Here is a 19,941-nt window from a genome sequence, read left to right on the forward strand (position 1 = left end):
GTGTCTCTAGCCTATAGATGATGAAACCAATTAGTCTGTCCAAATGTTTAGATTTTATAGTAGACATACTCTATGTAAACAATGAGATGGTGTTTTTAAGAAACTGATCTAAGATTACCTCCTGCGCCAAAAGAAGATACATTTATTAAAATAGGGGTAAAGTTAAAAATGAAGAGAGAGAGTGACGTGTATAGGGAAGAGCTAGATATCCCTCACATCTATATGATCAACATGTTTCAGCCTACTTGTGCCCATACGCATCGGTGGCTTTTGTCAGGACAGTGAAATTAATTGGATCCCTGTTCTCAGCCGGTAGTGACACTTTCTCCTTGCCTCATGCGTCACAAGTATATTTACTCTGTGCAGGTTAAGAGAATACACTGTCCTCCCCTGAAAATAGAAAAGAACAGTAAAACACATTCATTCTTTCCTACTGTTCTGAATGTCACCATTATGTACATCCATGTAACTTGGTGTACCTGATTACTGAACAACTCATCCAAGATCAACATCACCATGTGTTTGTACGTGGCATATGCAGTGACGATGCTAAAGAAGGAAATTAAACTCGTTATTTGTGGATGCTGAGAATATGGCTACGTGTATGTTTGCTTCAATGGTATATATGTGATTAGTTATTTGCCACTATTAGCTCAGAGGCTTGGGTGGCTCATTTTTGTGCTTTATATCGCTCTGACTTGTCCAAAATAGTTTCGGAGGCAATGGAGGAATTACCAATTAACATTCGCTTCACACTGGAAGAGATCTTGGATTCCATTATGAAGTCCCCATCTAGGAAGGCCTCCGGGCTAGATAGGGTCCCTATGGAGGTATATAAATCGATCCCAGAACTATAGGCCCAATTATTATGTAACTGTTTCAATGCCTTTTACAATCTCTGGCCTCCCCTGATTCGTAGCATATTGCTACCATAGTGCATATTTTTAAAAAGGGCGATTTGCAGTCCCCTAGTTATCACCCGATCTCCCTGTTGGGAGAGTGGTTTTGGAGTTCTTCTTGTCCTGGGTCCGGCAGGCGAACATGCTGTCAGAGGTGCTCTATGGGTTCAGGGAGGGGTTGAGCACCCTGGAGCAATGCTTAAATCTTCACTTGCTTATTAGCAAATATACCAGCGCAACGCAGAACCCCCTTTGCCTAGCCTTCATGGATCTGCCGAACACCTTCGGCAGCGTGATAAGATTTAAACTGTGGACCTTGCTGGAGGGTATGGATTCAGGTCTCGTTCAATTTTTGCGGGTTCTGCATTTCGATCTTCCAGTGTCTGTAAGATTTGGCCCTGCTGGAGAACGCACTAGCAGCTTTCTGCTGGAGAAGGGTGTACGCCAAGTGTGTGTTGAACTTGTGACCCCCATACTATTTTTATTGTACATCAATTGCCTTGAGGATGTGTTATCTGACTGTACTGCAGATGTACGATATGTGGGCAAGACAAAAGATCCACCGTTACTCTATGCGGATGACGACATTTTGCTTGGGAGAAGACATAAGAGCCTCAATACCCTTTTCCAGTCATTTGTTAACTTGATGAATGCCTTGGGTTTAGCCACAAACCGCATAAAAATTTTACTATGTTTTGTGGCCCCAAATCCATGACGACCAAGCATGTGTTTCTGCAGGGACACCCTATTTCTCCCACACAGGACTTTTCCTACTTGGGTATGGATTTTGATGCCACGGGTACCTGGGACACACGCAGATATAAAACCTCACAATGGTTTTCCATTGCATCGGGCTATATTTGCAACTTAGCCTCACGTATTGGTAAAAAACCTGTGGCTCCTCTCTTGGGGGTCTTTAGGAGCAAATGTTTACCCATCCTCACCTATGGGGCTGGTATTTGGGGATTTTCTAACATTACCGCCCTTCTTACGGAAGAGAATAGGGTCCTGCGACGCATCTTAGGCATACCTCAGCCTGCGCCAATTAAAATGTCCACAAAGAGTTGGGGGTTGAATATGTTGAAGATCGTGTTGAACTGGCCCCCCTGTTATTATGGTGCCCAATATGGGCGTATTTGTACTCTGGTTTCAATAGGGAGGATCTCTGCGCTTGTGATAGAGGCCTGGCCATATCCTGGTTATGTTAAGCAGGAATTGTCTATCCTGGATAGACCAGAACATTTTTCCTCTCCCTCTCATTATCAAGACTGACATTACCTGGGTTAAAAAAAACATTTCTTACCAGAAAAATACAGCTTAGAGATGTGGAGTAACTAGCCAAAACCTCAGTAAGGGAGTATGAGCCTCTGCAGACCACCCCCAACATGGAGCTATACCTGTCTTGGGTGGGTGCCTCCTAGGAGAGAGTCCTTTTAATCCGATTCGGTATCATAAAGTGGCATTAGAGTTATCCCTTGGCTCCAATAAGGTTTTAATCTGTCCTTGTGATGAGTCCTTGCCTCAGTTCGCTTCATTTTACTTTTTTGAATAAATTCTATTTGGTATTCTCCAAAATGTGTTTAATCACTTTGATTCGAGCTTGCGGTATTAGAAGATGTGCCAAGGCCTTCCTTTACTTGCAAGGATTAAACTCTCCTACACTTTGCATCTCTATTTGTTCCTTTTGAAACGGTGATATTGCCAGGGGAAAACAAATGTTTTGACAGCCTGACCCTGCCAGTTCGATCTGTTCATTCGATGACTGCTGGGCATTGTGCCCATGAAAGGATTCTTTTAACTTGCTTGAGAGGGACTCTATCTTTTTATTGCTTTTTTTTATTATTGATGTGATTATGAGGTGTTTTTGATAATGCTTTTTATGTTTGTAATGTGCTTTTGGAACGGCTGTGTTTCACCTCCAAAATAAGTATTACCGGATTTGATCTGAAGTAATCAATTCCTGCTGTTTCATTATGTAGGATATAAAGAAGATCTCTGACGTTGGCTGACCTTTAGTAAAAGTTGCCAGAGAAGCATGTATTGTTCGTGCTGAATGTGCCAATGGTTTTCGAAGTGCACAATCTTAATTGACGTATTATGTAGGGCATGTTGTCATCGTAAATACCTGTACGCAGTATATGCATTGTTCCTAGGTTTATCTAATTTCGAAAAAGGGGAAACAGTATACAGTTTCCAAAGGAAGTTGCGTCTTTAATCATACTTCCTATTGGAATTTTGAACGAAAGTAGTAGATACCAATATTGTGTAAACAAAGTATATCAGGCATTTTTGTAACATACTGGGCATTTAAGTACCTTTTTAAATTAGCGTCAGGGCCTCCTAGGTTGCGGGGGGAGGCGGACTGGTTACACTACTTAACAAGCATTGGCATAACCAATAGGTCTCGCCTTTGGGACCTTATAAGTGTTTAGTTATCCAGCACAATATCCTTGGTGCAACAACATCAAGAGTTGCATGGCTAAACACTTATAAGGTCCCAAAGGCGAGACCTATTGGCTATGCCAATGCTTGTTTAGTCTGTAAGCACTATTTTCTTAAATTGGCACAACATACTTTCCTGCAACATTCAGCGCGCCATGCACGCTTTCACTTCTAAGCAGCCCGGGACAATGACGGCTGTTTTTTTAAATAGGTCTCGCATTTACAAGAGTTTCAGCTATTGGCATTGTACATTACAAAGCCTTTTATTTATGTGTTAATTATCAAAACATACAAATAAAAGCCATTGTCATTTACAATGCCACTAGCGTAAACTCTTGCAAATGCGAGACCTATTGCATTGCAAATGCTTATTCCATTTGCAAACGGCTCAATTAGTAGAATCGGCCTTTTGTGACCACAAAAAGGCCTTTTTCAGGCCCAATTTACGATTCGGTGACCTATTACTGAATCACAAATTGGGTTTGTGATTCAGTTTTAGGAAGGGGCATGTTTATGGTGTCCCTTCCTAATACCAAATCACAGTGGCATATGTCAATGTTTTGCAACCGAAATGCGGCTGCAAAATGTTCACATTTTACCACCTACTTCAAGGAGGTGGTTACCCATTCGCAAATGGGAAGGGGTCCCCAAGGGGCCCTTTTCCTTTTGTGAATGTTTGTAAAAACATTTTAAAAGAGCTCTTAAAAAAATTAAAAGAAAACTTTTCATTTTTCTCTTTTTGAATGGGCCGCATTAAAAAAACATTGCCTTAATGAAAAGCAGTCCCAGACATGGTGGTCTGCTGACCCCAGAAAACTGTATTAAACACACATTTGTACATGGGTGTTTGCAAATACCAAACAGCAAATTACAAAAATGTGCTATTTGGTCATCGCAAAGACATTCCTACATACATCTGGCCCTTTTATATGTATTAAAAAAAATCAGAGAAATTAACAGATAGTAGCAGCATACATTTACCCTTCCTTTGGGTGAGAAGAGTGAAAGACCACTGGGTGGTTGTATTTGTTAAAGCACGCAGGGCATATGTATGACAATTGTCGGAGCACTGAGGTGCGCCAAATTTGGCAGCGCCACGCTCAGACATTTTCAAAACACAGGGATGTGTAATATTTACTGCAGTGTGGTGCGCCCCTATGTTTTCCCTAGTGCTGGCGCAAAAATTAGCTGCCTAGTGCCAACGCCGGCACCCTTGCACCATAGTTCAAGGGTGGACCATGGTGCAAGGGTGCCTGTGTTGAAGGGAATGCATATTTATGTGCCGGAAGGTGTCCCTTCCTGCACATAAACTATCCATAATGGCTATTTGTTACTTCTATGTGTGCTGCATTCTCCAGCACACATAGAAGTAACAAATTGTCATTATTTAATGAGTTTATGTGCAGGAAGATATACCTTCCTGCACATAAACAATCATTCATGGCTTTTTGCTCTTTCTATGTGTGCTGCAGAATGTAGCACACATAGAAAAATCAAAAACGAGGAGAGAAAAAAGCATTTCTCCTTGTGCATCATTCTAACGCTAGCTTTTGCATGGTGTTAGTTTCTGGCAGTGCCACAGATTCACCCCTTCTTGTAAATCTGGGGCAGCGTCAAAAAGCAATGAGTGTTGCGGTGGTGTGCTCAATGCAACACACATTGCACGCCCCTTTCATGCAGTTACCTGTGTAAAAGGGTCGCATATTTATAAAGCGGCGTTAAGCCACAAAAAGTGGCTTAAGGGCACTTTGTAAATATGGTGCAGGGCATACCGCCACCGAGCATCAAAAAAAGTGATGCTCAGGTGGAGCTAGGGGCTTGTACATCAGAGGCGTAACACAGGCCCCCGCAACCCCTGTGGTGCAGGGGGGCCCCCGAGCTGCCAGGGGCCCCCTCCGCACAGCGCACAGTACTCAGGCCTGAGAGCTCTGGATTAAATCCGGAGCTGGGGCCCCTCTGTGTACCTTGCAGGGGAACCCCTCAACTTTCGTTACGCCACTGTTGTACATATGCTCCACACTCTCTTGGAACTATTGCAAACTAGACCATACGCTGCTGCAGAAATGGAGAACACAGCCCCGCTTTAAGAGCTTTTCTGAAGAAGAGGTGAGAGGAGGTATTTCGGCAGAGTGTTCCAGATAGCGGGAGCTAGAGATGAGAAGGCCCTGCCACTGATACGGGCTTTGTGGAAACGGTGAGCCCAGAGACAAACGCAAGCAGCTGATGGGAGCCTCATTGCAGTGGCTATTTGGTGAGTCTTTTAGAGATAAAGTGGGGTGCCTTGCCATAAAGTGACCAATGGACGATGCACAGCACCCTGAAAGTGGTGGGTTGTCAGACAGGGAGCCAGTGCAGGGAGATCGCACAGGAGAGACCCCACATGCCTGCAGTGAGGAGCTGCTGCTGCCAGGCAGGATGCTTGACTTTGGATAGTCTGGTCAACAACGACGCTTTTATATCCGGGTAAGAGCTGTCCCAGTGGTCCACTTCTGAACACAGGCAAGCTTGCCACAGTGGGCTGCGGGTTTGGTTTCAGCCTAATGACCCCTGAGTGCTCAGCTCTTCAGTGATTATGCTACTCCCTGCTGGATCACATGAAAACTTTGGGAGGGAAGAAAAATGCATAATGACGTGCATAACAAGCTGTGGGCCAATAAAGGGACTTACAGATGAATGTATGAACGTAAAACCTTCTTGAACCCTCTGTTGTGAGCCGATGAAGGTGACGGAGGCCAAGGGAGCCCATGCCCTTTAGGTCAGTGCAAAAGGCAGAATGTATCAAAATACGCATAACTAGTATTGCACACATGTATTCAGACTTCGATTCATTTAACGCGCTTTTGGAGGGCATTAAACACCAGATATGAAAACAAAAACACCAGTGGGAGTGCCACTGTATGAACAGTGCGCGGGAAGGCCTTTCTGTGCTGTTAGGGTGTTTTGAAGTCGTAGTTAATATATGATCTTTTCCTACAGGGGATTTCCAAAGAAGAATGGAAGGACAGCCAGGATAGCATCAGACGAAGAGATCCAGGGGACGAAGGATGCTGTGATACAGGACCTGGAGAGAAAACTGCGCTTCAAGGATGAGTTTAACAATGGGCAGCCGGTACGAGTCACCTACGGGTGTCCTAAGGTCGCTTCTTGTCTGACCACGAGGTGTAGCACATTCCCTAGCATCTCGCAGGATCTATCTTTCAGAAACACACTTACTGCGCATGTATTCACATTTCTGCAGCATTCAATTACTATTTGTGCGTGTTGCGCTCCTGCACTGCTCTATAGCACAAAGGGCTGTGTTGGGCAACATCTGGACACAAATAAAGTTTCTGTGGTGAAACTTAACTCGACCGCTGCATTCAAATCCCTTTGCACCATGGTGCACCCTATAACTGATGAAAAGGGAGTGCAACAGGACTTGAACAGTACCAACATCCTATGTTTTCATGCAAAGTTACATCAAATAACTTGACGTGACATGACTTTGCATGTGATCCAGGGGACAAACAGAATATACTCACAAGTGGCTTTCCCACGTGCAGCTGTTTTCATGATGAAATTTGAAATGAAGGGTTACCTCGAGTACAAGCTCATGCAAGGCCCCTCTGGGTCACCTAGCATTGGGATTAAACTGTTTTTTAGTCCAACTGCAGCTGATGACATCATTGGCTTGCAACTATTGCTAACTGTGTCGCTGCACAATGTCCCCTTGTTCACACAACGCAGCGTTGTAGTTATTTCAAACCAGTAAGTACGAGAATAAATCTCGGTTTGAGTGTGGTCTTGCTGGTGGCCCACTGTTTGCAGGGCAGTCACTGCTCTACTGCAATGCCTCGCAGGGGTCTCATTACCTACTTCTCAGTCACTATTTGTTTATTAGAGTCTACCTTAGACTTCCTGTTCTGTCGGGCTTGGCCTCGATATTCCTATTAAGCTGTTAATTCATCATCTCCAGTTTTGACTGGTGTGTTTTTACTGGCCACGTCTCCTTCGACCTCCGACCTCTCCTGAATTACTTTTTGCAGCAATTTAAGCTGCATCCAGGATTTGAATTTCCTGTGGGTGTGTTAAATGCTTTTCAAATTAGAATATGAAAGGTTATTTAAACACTGTGATGATCCGGTGGGTTCCGCCACATTGGTGGGATAGTTTGGAAGAGCATAGACAACTTGTGTTGGCCATGAGAAGTTTTGGAGGACTGCAGCTAATTTCACAAGCACTAGATATGGAAGAGGAGAAGTGCAGGTACTCGCTGTCAGATGTGATCTGTTTCCTGCTAAAAGTGCTGGTATTTACTTTTAAACGAGTGTTGTACTGCAGAGCCTGACAAAACCTGTCCTTTCAAAACACGGATGGCAGAACAATACCGTAGGGAGTAGAAATCAGTGACCGTGTATGACAATATACACATTAAACAATGCTTTGAGGTATAAGAAAGCCCCACTCATGTCAAAGAGAATCTCATGAACTACCTACATAGCAAAGGTGTGGACAGCTAGACAGGCCGAGGCATCATGCTTTGTCAGTCCTCTTTTTGGTTCAATTGAAAAAATAAACTTTGACAAATATCTATAACAAAAGCATAGGCTGCAAATATGGGCTTCGAAATCCTCACCTTTGAAGAAAGAGTCCTAGCAAAAAGTTGAACACGAGTTTAATTCCTAATTCCAAACTCAGGGTAGTATTTTAACTCCAATCCCAGTATATGTGGAGCCTGGATTTCATTGGGAGGTTAGGAGCAGGTCGACATTTTTGTAGAGAGAGACACTGTGTGAGATCGCCTGTGCATTCATGTTTTATTGTTCACATGTCCACATGGCGCCCCTTGTCGCTGATGCAGGCGGTGCTTGGACTCTGCTCCCGCTCGTTTCGAGTGCAGAAGTGCAGAGCCCTCGCTGCTTGCTGCATTAAAGCATCACCGGCGCCCCGTCTGCATGTGTATCCACTTTCATCCGAGAAGATTTTGTTGCTTCTGATTTATGTAACATTTTCCACAAAGCATAAATTATGGGTAATGTCTAGACTGTGATAGTTAGCAGTTCCCAATAGTAACCAGTAATCCTTCGCTTTCTCTCCGTACCCTTTTCACCCTGGCGCAGAGGCTGACGTACGAGGAGAAGATGGCCCGTCGGCTTCTAGGCGCTGACAGCGCGGCCTCTGTCTTCAATGTGCAGAACCAGGAGCCGGAAGAGGAGGCGGGAACACAGGTGAGTGAGGGGCAATGTTATCCTTACTGTGTCTTACATTATTCCCCGGAGGGAACAGAGCATACACAGAGGGGCATGGGAGGCAGGGAGCGAGCAACCCACCAGCCTGTACAAGAACTACTAATAATAGAACAAGACGCTGTGACTGCTCCAGGGGTGCAGATCAACCCATTCAGGTGCGGCAGCTTTAATCAAAACCCTTCCCATCGTATCTCCAAACCATCTCTAACATAACATAACATGTTGTCCTCTAATTACAATCTGCTGGAAAGACAAAAGGCAAAGCACCACGTGTTTGTGAGGTGAGAAATGTGTGGACAGTTGGACAGGCAGACCAGTTTCCATTGCCTAGTGGGTTTTGCACAGCACGTTGTACATGTGAAGTTGCCACACAGTCCTGAAAAGAGGTAAAAAGTCCTGGGTTGGTATATAACCTTCACCACATAATCTATTAATTGTTGTCAATGCAGAAATCCTCAAACAAGCCCACTATGCATCAAGGGAATTCATTACGAATATTAACTTGTTATTGTTTAGTGCTTCACACCACACGTATGCCGTTTGTAAGCACTGTAAATAACAGATGTTACTGTCACCCATTTTATGCTGCTCAATTTACAAACCTTGTAAGGATGGAAGGTTGAGACTGACTAGTCAGTATTTAAACTGGTAACTTTTGATTCACTGCGTTTGTCAACATCAAGGTTCTGTTTACTGATCCATGCTGCCAACTGAGAGATATATGAAGTCTGCACTCAGGTGAGACACAAAATCTACAGATAAAGATGGTCCAACAGCAATTGATAACTTCTCTCAAGAGTTTTAATCAAATAACACTTTACAAAGTCAGCTAATGCACTTTAATTTTTCCCCGAAGACAAGCTCTCAAGAGCTTTAGGTTTCAAACAACTTACACCTCTAGTGACCACGCCAGTGAGTGGTCTTTGAGCCGCTCAGAAAGACTGCTCGCTGGACATAGTTGTTCTATATCAACGCAGACATCCCTCTCGAACCCAGAAATGACCAAATCTTCCTCTTTTGAAAAAGTAAACCAGGGCCCTGGAGAAGGATGAAGGTCTCAAGAATGAAATAATTCTGTTTCATGTATGTGTGAGGCTTTCATATGGCTGATATAAGCTGCTATAAGAGAGGGAAATCTACTGTCGGCCAAGAGAGAAGAGTCAACAAGTCGCATCTGGCTATTTTTGTTGTACACTTTTGAGATACAGCAAAAGTTGAAAGCAGTTTCTTACCTGTTGCAAAGAAGAAGAGTGGAATGCATCAGTTTCTCAAAAGAAGTTAACTATGGTCCTTAGTAGCAATGCCTTTACTATCATCGCAAACTTGCCTTGTCTTAAATTTGAAGGAAGTGACCTGATTAGGGTAACACAGGTCACTCACGACCACCTCTCAGCCTTCCATACAAATGAAGAGTCGATCAGACAGTAGAGAATACGAACCAAGTATATTTTATTCAGAAACACTTGAGTGGAGTCCTGTCTGACCAGCCTCCTTCGATTGCTGCAAAGGGACTGACTTCGGCAAACATAAAGATACAATATGTGTGCTTTCTGGACCAAGAATGTCCCGCCCCTAATGGAAATCTACTAGCAGGTGCAGCTAAAACAATGGAGTACAGTAAGATGAGTTTCGACTCTGGGACTGGGTACATGCTATCTCACCACCAAGGTCACTCTGCCTGCACCCGCCGCTCTAAGGGTGGGAACAGGCCTATCTAGTGGGAGAGGTATGCACGAATAAGAACGATGTATTTATTAATATATCAAAGCTAAACCGGAGAGAAACAAAAAGAAAACTATTGCAGCTGCTTTCAGCTGAGGCACAGAGACAGAAGTTAGTTTTAGTCATAACTCAAAATGGCGGCTGCTTATAAAATGGTGCCGCAAATGCTAACTTAACACGTTCAATGCATGAACAGTACAGCTAAAACATTTTGATTCCAACAAATTCTATGTTAACAATTGATGGGATGTCTAGAAACTAGAATTTGTGATTTGTGGAAGAGTTTATGCTTGTCCAACAAATACAGCCTTTGTTGCATCTTCATTAAAATCAACCTTCCTACTGGCCTCCAATATCTCATTCATTCGTAGTAAAGTTCTTAGAGAAGTGAACCATTGCTCAACCAGCAGAAAGAGAAATGAGGGCTAGAGGTAGCTGGTAAACTTTATGTTCAGTGCCAAAAGCAGCTGATGCAAGCGCCGGATACATGGTCACTTGTCACCCCTGAAAACTGCTGCAATGGTTCAGTTAGTTAATGCAGTTGCTTTGTCACCTGCGCAATGCTGTGTGTGGCGGACTCTGGCAATGCTGACTTCACCTTATATTCTTTAAAAGTGTGAAGTCCCTCACACAGTAAGTCTTAGAAGGAGACACCCTACAGGTATAATCTTCATGTGAGCTGGTGACCTCAGTGGGGTATCCAGGAAACACAAGATCTTCACTATCTCAAAAACCATAAAACTAGTTATAATATCCAACTATTAGTAAACCTATTGAAAGATGTTGTACTAACCAGTTTCTTGGCCAAATGAAGGAAGACTCATAGCCTATGGGGTGCCTTCCTGTCGGAGATTATTAATGACCATGGAACAGAAACTGACCTATGGCACTTGACAATTCCTACCCTCTCAGCTATTTGTAATACTTTGGGGCCATACAAGAACGATTTTAATCAGTGACATAGAGCATCTCATCAAGCAGTTAAATAGTTCACCCCAGTCCTTCACAGAATATTACCCTCAGTTAAAATGTGCCTTTTTTTCAGACATATCAAGAAGGACTATAGTCAGAAACACATCCGTGTTGGTGCTTCCTCTCTCGTGATTTTGTGAAGATGATGACAATTTGTTCAGAAATAGCAGGCTGCACAGTGACGTCTCCATATAACATCACTGAGTCCTTTCCTTCATCATTTAAACCAGTGAGGTACCACATTAGTCTCACCTGTCTCCATTTTGTTGAAAACATAAGTTTTAAGATATGCCCTCCTTTGGCCTTTCTTTTAAGCTAGTAAGAAATGTAAGCAGATTATGTGACCTTTCACGGCCCTTCACCACTCAGATTCAACCAGTTGTTGGCTGAACTTGCGTCGTCTATATCCTACTCATAATAGCCCATCCTCTCGCTGCCACAATGACACGGTCGACTTAGGCAGGGGCAAAATCTCCAACTGGACCAAAAACAGAATGCAGTAAAGATGTGGCACTGGAGTGTAGGATTTTGGATTCAGGTTTGAAAAGTCCACACTTTAGCCCCCGATTTAAATGTCACTTTTTCCATTATAAACAGAAAAATAACCCCGGGGCACTACATTTATTTGCGATGATAAAGCTTGGGTAAGATATTAAACAGTAAAATATATGGTCTTTATCACCAAAGAAAACAACAAAAACGATGTTAATTTCACACCTCAATGAGTATGTAATACTTGAGTTTGGTACCTACAAGTATCTGGAGACATCTGTATAACAAAGTGCCACTTGACTGTTCACGTGACGGCCAGCCTGCTTTTATGTTTACAACCCTGTATGTACATTTCAGTGGCTACAATAAACATATGATTCTATTGCCACCTCACAGATACTATACCATAATTCTACTCAAACACTTCTGCAGCCTCCCTACTCATATCCTTCCATTCCCGCCCTACATGGAAACTTCAATACCTATGCTAAATGTACGATTTTACGATTCCATAGCCATTCTATACATATTATATCCACTCAGCTCCTATACTTCTATAGACACTCTATCCTTTGATAGCCGCCCTGCATGTTGCTTCCATAGGTACTGTAAACGTTTGATTCCATGATTCCATAGCCACGCATATTATAACCACTGTACTCAGACACATCTGCAGCGACCCTACTCCTAGCCTTCCATTACCACCCTACATGTATGCTTCAATACCTCCGCTAAATGTATTATTCTATGATTCCATAGCCATCCTACACATATTGGGTCCACCCTACTCATACACTTCTGCAGCCACCCTACTTATGGCCTTCTATAGCCATCCTACATGTATGATTCCATAGCTACCGTAAACCTTTGATTCCACAGATGTCCTACACATATTATATTCACTCTACTCATACACATGCACAGCCACCCTACTCATATCCTTCAATACTCATCCTACATGTATGCTTCCATAACTACCTTCAACATTGGCTTCCGCAGCCACCCTCCAAGTATGCTGCCATATCCACCCTACTCATACACTTCCATTGCCACCCTACTTGAGAACCATTTCATGCTTCACTGACAATGGGCTAGTTAAAGGTAAAACACATTTTCTGGGTATCTGGCTTTGCTGTTTTCTGAAGCACATCTCTTCCCTCCTGTTTCCCTCATGTCATGCCTCTTTTTGCTTGTACCTTAATCATTTATTCCTTATTCCCACCATATCTGAAACCAGAAATGTCAGAATGCTCTTATTTTCTGTCATCCTTCATCTCTTTTTTTCTGCCTTTACAGGAAGTTGCGTCTCTCGATGTTCCTCTAGACAGCCCTCTTGACAACCAAAAGGTTAACACTTTCTTCTTTCTGCTTTCTCTGTCTCTTGCATTCCAGTTTGTACCATGCTCGCTTTCCTCTGCTCTTTACTTGTCCTCCTTGTTACCTACTTATACGGCACTGCTTAGTTAGAGTTAATCAAAGTTATCGTGGAGTACATCACATGAAGGCTCCTAGGATGAAAATTGGAACGGTTCTGGGTCATGCATGGGCCTGCTTTTGTAATCCGATTGATCATTCATTGTCGAACATTGATAGCACGACTTATTAATTATATAGGGAATTGTCACTTCTAAAGTTCTAGAGGCTTCGGCAACATCGTGGGAATTTTTTTAATGTTATTAAAGGATGCAAGGCTAGCTAGAAAGGGGCATGCACAGTATGGGTCACATTAAGTAACGGTAGCGATGTTCAGCGCCATGCTCATGGGTATTCATAGTGGTAAGTAAATAGATGCTATTGTTTGTGTCGCGCAAATCTTTTAGAAAATTTTTACCCTCGTGGACTAGCCACATTTTCATTATATGTGGTCAGCGTGTCCAATTATTATAAACAAAATCAACACCAGACACTGGTGACTCCCTGGTGGCGGATGCTGGGATTTAATGAACAACAGTGAACTTTCACTGTAAATGCCCTGCTGAAGTGCCACATGTCATGTTAGATGATGACAATCACTATGTTAAGGAAGAAACATTTGGCACATCATCACTGCAAGATCAAGCTTGACACTCCACCGTTAAGGAACTCAATCCAAAGAAGCTCATAGCTGGATTTTTATTCTCCTCCCCCCACTCATTTTGAGGGTGTTGATCAGGAAGCACCTGACATCAGTGTTGATGTTGTAGGTAAAGCTGTACAGGAATGGTGAAATTGCATTGCTCCTTTCTATCCTTGCTTTCTACATGGATTTCCGATTGGCAGTACCTTGTATTACCTCCCCATCCTTTCCTCATACCAGTCCTTACATTATAGAGTTATGTCCACCTTCCCAGCTGCGCCATGTGACTGGGACAAACTAACTGCCTCTCCAATCACTTATTGACTGTGTCCTTACCTTTGACCCTGTTCAGCGTTCTGCTGTCTTTTGACTGGGTGCATGCTACACAAATAGCTCATACGAAAACACACGCATACATATGCTAGTCTGGGTGGTCCTGCCTTCTTTAATTGTCTTGCTGTGTTTTCCTATTAGACTGGGTGTGACAGTGAGTACTGGGCGCTTTGGTACTTCTCTTTGCTCTCACAGGCATTGCTGTTCTGCCTTACCTCCTCTGCTGGATTCCATTGAGGGGTGTGATCGGTGACGGGTTTATTTTCTCTTGGCTTCTTACTTGCGCTTGGTTTCTGGTATTCCCTCTGCTTTCTGTGCTGTTTGTTTGTTTTTGCTTGGACTTGAGTGGTTTGGCTTCATGTCTGGAGGATTTTAAGTCGGTTGTCTTTGGTTTGCCCACCTCCCCTTCACCAGGGAGCGTCTTCTGTCCTGCTGTGGTTTATTTCAGCTCATCTACTGTGTTCCCCTGTGTTTGTTGCTTCTTGCAGTCCTTGTCATGGTGGTCCCTGGTGTGATTTCCTTCCTTTGGAGTGGGCTTGTCTATGGCTCTCCAGGTTTAAGGGTATTTGCTGCACTTTCTATTGTGGCTCTACTGAGTGAACCATTCACGGGGTTCTCTTTTTTGCCTTTCTGGTGTCCTGTTGTGTATCCTGGGACCTGTCTCTGACCTTGGTCGATAATGGTGCATTCTAGTGTGGCTCTTTTGGTTGGTGCTTGGCTGTAGGCCTTGGTGCCTTTCCTTTCAAAGGCCTTTTGCACCCATGGCTGGTTGTTGTCTTTTTTGTCTATTGTGGTCTCTTATTGTGAATCGTTCTCATCCTTTTGGCTCCGCCTGTGGTGTGGTTGAGTCGGTCTGCTTCTGTACTATCTAGCTTTGAGGTCATTTACCCTAGGGACTGGTTGTCCTCTTTTGGGCTGCTGACTGCCTCTATTTCTCTCCCACTCTTGTGGGATGTGGGTGCTCTGTGTTTTCTGGATAGTTGGTTGCCTATATCCCCCAGTGTGTTTCCTTTACTTTTGCAGTATTACCTTGTCTATGGCAGCTTGGTTTGCTTGGGGGTTGTTTTATGTAGTAGTGGTTGTGGATGGGGTAATGGGCTCACAGCTGTGGTATATCATTCACTATGCAAGAACTGGGATGAGGAATGGTTGAGGATGTAACGCACTGATTACTTACTGGTTATCTTCATTACTCCAATTACTCACACTCATCCCATTACTTACTTCCAACCATTCCCCCCCAATTGTCACTACCTTGATCTCTGGTGCTTTGGGATGGCAGATAGGTTGGTGGATCTGCTCTTCCTTTATGGTTTGATTGTGAAGGGGAGAGGCCAGAGGAAGAGGATGGAGAAGGAAGATTGGGATGATTTTTATTTTGGCTTAGCTAGGTCACATGATGACTTGGAAGAAGCGGAACATCTTTATAATGTAAGAAACTTAAAGAAATGATTGTTAACTGTAAGTAATCAGTGCATTAATATGTTACAATGGTTGAAAAACACAAACACATCTCATGCCCTCTGTACTGCACCTTCGACGTCCAAGCCAATATAATTTATTTGTACAAATGAGTTGTTAGATAACTACAGTACTCTTAATCGCTAAAAAGTCTCAATTTAAGAACTGATATCAATAGCACCATCTGTTGACAAGAGCAGATGTCTGTCTTTAAAATGACTTAAAACATAATCCAGTTGGCTACGAGACTGTAGGGTAGAGTTGGGCTTCTTGAAGGCCGAGGCAGTAAAATCCAGTCAGGTTTTCAGGGTATCTACGAAGAATATGTTTAAGTCAAAACATTTTGTAATGTGCATTTCAGTTGAGATTGTGCACATGGTTGTTGGTCACTCTGAAAACCGGACTGTATTTTACTATTCAAGAATTGATAAGCCCAGTCCATATGTAGGCTTTGCCTTACCCCTTGTCATCCAGTGGAGGCTAATAAGCTTCAGAAGAGTTAAGCTCGGAACTATAAGTCAGAGGTGGGAATTACAGACCAGAGATAGACCAATCAGCCAATCATAGATTCCAATCAGAGGCTCAGAGTGGACAGTGCCGGGGTAGCCAACTTCTTGTGAATCATGGCCACACCGATGTCAGAGATACCCTTCAAATTACGTAGGTGGTCACAGTATTGACAGGGTGGTGACAGTATTCAAGGATCACCACCATATGTTAGGGTGGGCTGCAATAAGACATGAAGTGTCACCTTAAACCATAGATGTCCATCCTACATCTGTAACAGTGACCATATAGCAAGGGAAACTACCATCATGTCCAAAATGGCCACCATGATACCTAGGATGCCAATAAAATTATGCAAGGCATGGCCCCTGTATGCTGGTGAGGGTCTCCATACTGCACGGCAAACCTCCCTTTGTGTGGGTGTCTGGAGTGAATGCACCAACAGCCCCTGCCAGTCTAAAACCAGACAGTGAATCTGCAAGTAGTCCGAGGCACACTGGATGGTTAAACAAGAAAATGCCCACTTACTAAAAGTGGCATTTTCGAACACACAATTTAAAAACCACCTTTACTAAATGGTGTGTTATTAAATTCTAAGTTCAGAGAGCTTAAACTCCAAATTTCCAGCCGTTTCCAATTGAAAGTTACTCTTGTAAAATGTTACAAGGTAGCTCCAATGATAGCCTATGGGAGACATAGTCCTTGCAATAGTGAAAAACAAAATAAACAGCATTTCACTACCAGGACATGTAAAACACATGAGTACATGTCCTACCCTTCACATACACTGCACCCTGCCCAGGGGGGTACCTTGGACTTACCTTAGGGATGCATTACATGTAAGAAAAGGGAAAGTTAGGGCCTAGGAAGTGAGTGCACTTGCCAGGTCGACATGGCACTTAAACACTGTGTGTGGAGACACTGCAGTGGCAAGTCTGAGACACATTTGAAAGCCTACTTGTGTGGGTGGCACAATGAGAACAGCAGGCCCACTAGTAGCATTTGATTTACAGACCCTGGGCACACACAGTGCACTTTACTGGGGACTAGCCAGTAAATCAAATATGCCAATCATAGAGAACCTAACAGAATTACAATTTACAGAGGGAGCACTTGCACTTTGGAACTGATCAGCAGTGGCAAAGTGCCCAGAGTACCTAAACCAGCAAAAATGGAATCCAGCACACAGTGGAAAATACAGGGGGTAGAAGCAAAGTGTCTGGGGAAAATGCACCAAGGATGTCAGGTCTATAAGTCAGTATATGTCAAGAGTGGCCTCAGTTGTCTGTGGTGGCCATCAGGTGTGCAATTGGCACCCGATTTCCAGTGTCACACCTCAGAATTGATCCAAATTGTGCATCAATGAATCCATTCGGGGTGCAGTGCACAAACCAGCATGTCACAAATCATCATTGCCCCTGTGCCCCCCAAAGTTTGGCAGGTTTCACCTAGTTAAAATCAGGAGTATTAGCACAATCGTGAGGAGCAAATTTAACTTAATTTGTAAACCCTTTTCAGGCAAGAATGAGATAGCCTCCAGAGTCATAATCTGGGCCCAACAATTGGGGAATAATACGGTACACAGTAGAAGAATGCGTTATACGATGGAAGAATGTGATACACAGTGAAAGAATGCGGTACAAGGTGGAAGAATGGGGTACACAATGGAAGACTTTGTTACACAGTGGAAGAATGTGGTACACAGTGGAAGAATGTGATACACAGTGGAAGAGTGTGGTACACAGTGGACGAATGTGGTACAAGGTGGAAGAATGTGGTACACAGTTGAAGAATGTGGTACAAGGTGGAAGAATGTGGTACACAGTGGAAGAATGGGGTACACAATGGAAGACTTTGTTACACAGTGGAACAATGTGGTACACAGTGGAAGAATGTGATACACAGTGGAAGAGTGTGGTACACAGTGGAAGAATGCGGTACAAGGTGGAAGAATGTGGTACATAGTGGAAGAAAGCGGTACAAGGTGGAAGAATGTGGTACAAGGTGGAAGAATGTGTTACACAATGGAAGAATGTGGTACAGAGTGGAAGAATGTGATACACAGTGGAAGAATGTAATACACAGTGGAAAATGTGGTACACAGTGAAAGAATGTGATACACACGCAGTACAAGGTGGAAGAATGGGGTACACAATGGATGCCTTTGTTACACAGTGGAAGAATGTGGTACACAGTGGAAGAATGCTGTACAAGGTGGAAGAATGGGGTACACAATGGAAGACTTTGTTACACAGTGGAAGAGTGTGGTACACAGTGGAAGAATGTGATACAAAGTGGAAGAGTGTGGTACACAGTGGAAGAATGCGGTACAATGTGGAAGAATGTGGTACACAGTGGAAGAATGCGGTACAAGGTCGAAGAATGTGGTACACAATGGAAGAATGTGGTGCAGAGTGTAAGAATGTGATACACAGTGGAAGAATGTAATACACAGTGGAAAATGTGGTACACAGTGGAGGAATGTGATACACACAGTGGAAAATATGGTACACAGTGGAAGAATGTGATACACAGTGTTAGAATGCGGTACACAGTGGAAGAATATATACACAGTGGAAAGTGTGGTACACAGTGAAACAATGTTATGCACAGTGGGGAATGTGGTACACAGTGGAACAATGTGGTACAAGGTGGAAGAATGTGTTACACAGTGAAAGAAGGTGATACACTGTGGAGAATGTGGTACACAGTGGAAGAATGTGATACACAGTAAAAAATGTGGTACAAGGTGGAAGAATGTGGTACATGGTGGAAGAATGTAGTAGTAGTGCATGAATGTGGTACACATTGGAAGAATGTGGTACACTGTCGTGTACAGTCTTCAGAGAAGGATCCGTTGAAGTGGCTTTCATATCAATATTCAATGATTAGCTCGTTACTGCACTAAAACACACAGAGAAAGGCGTCTCCCACATGTATGGAAGCCAACAATACACCCACGCTTCACGGGACACAGAGACTGATATTCATCTCGTTTTGATTTACATGCTTGCTTCCTGGTCTGTGAGGAATGTTTGTTTTGGTTTCCAGGTACAGCCACATAAAAAATGGGTGTTGTTAAATCATAAAAGACATCAAGTTAATTTCCACTGACCTGTATCCTGAATACACGTCCATTGCTGGCAATGATCTACTGATGGAGCTCTTTAATCTTAAGAAAGTTTATACCGGAAATATCACTTGGGTAATTCATTTTATGTGCTATTTACTTCAGTTTGCAAAAAGTACCTCTCCTTCCCATCTATTATCCAATATAACTCCATCTGACAGATTTAAAAGCATAAACGATCCTTAAGCTTGAAGAAATGTTTCCCAAATGGCTCAGAGACCTAGACTCCTCAGGACAAACTGAAGCCTGGCTGCTTGCCAACATCAGTGATTGCTAAGTTACGCATTGTCAAAATACACAACAAGGCTAATACCAGAGCATTTTATTTTTAGCACTAATGCACGCCTTGAGCTGGACAGAGCTGTCTCACTGCTCTGGCAGTAATCCTGGCAGAGGTTTGATTAACTGAAACTGTCCTGGCAGGGTACCAGTGCAACATCTGATTGCTGCCACCCTGACTCATGGCAGGAGCCGCTGCCGGGCAGGCCGAGAGCTCTGCTGCAGGCGTGGTACAAGGCATAGGGGAAGCTGCTGGCACAGAGTGATGGGTGGGATGCAGGGGCCGTGACCGAAGGCGTCACCAGTGCACCGCATCTATCCTCTCGCTGTCTCCCAGATTCATTTCAGCACCCAGGAGAAAAGGCCCATTCTCATCCAGTCTTCGCCACAGATAGGTCACAATACGCCCTTCACCGTGGA

The 19,941-nt window shown here is 43.5% G+C and overlaps 1 protein-coding gene across 2 annotated transcripts in view; it reads left to right on the forward strand.

Annotated features, from left to right (window-relative positions):
* Nucleotides 1-19,941, forward strand: part of PALLD (palladin, cytoskeletal associated protein) — a 1,042,501-nt gene that overhangs the window by 926,930 nt on the left and 95,630 nt on the right. Inside the window, exons 12-14 of one of the 2 annotated variants that reach the window (XM_085641796.1) lie at nt 6,318-6,450; nt 8,441-8,548; nt 13,052-13,102. In XM_085641796.1, the coding sequence (XP_085497922.1) occupies nt 6,318-6,450; nt 8,441-8,548; nt 13,052-13,102 (292 nt within the window). The remainder of the gene's footprint in view (nt 1-6,317; nt 6,451-8,440; nt 8,549-13,051; nt 13,103-19,941) is intronic. The other variant, XM_085641797.1, reaches the window with a different exon arrangement.

The sequence above is a fragment of the Triturus cristatus genome, chromosome 2_2 (assembly GCF_964204655.1).
Source record: "Triturus cristatus chromosome 2_2, aTriCri1.1, whole genome shotgun sequence".
In the NCBI taxonomy this organism is placed as follows: domain Eukaryota; kingdom Metazoa; phylum Chordata; class Amphibia; order Caudata; family Salamandridae; genus Triturus; species Triturus cristatus.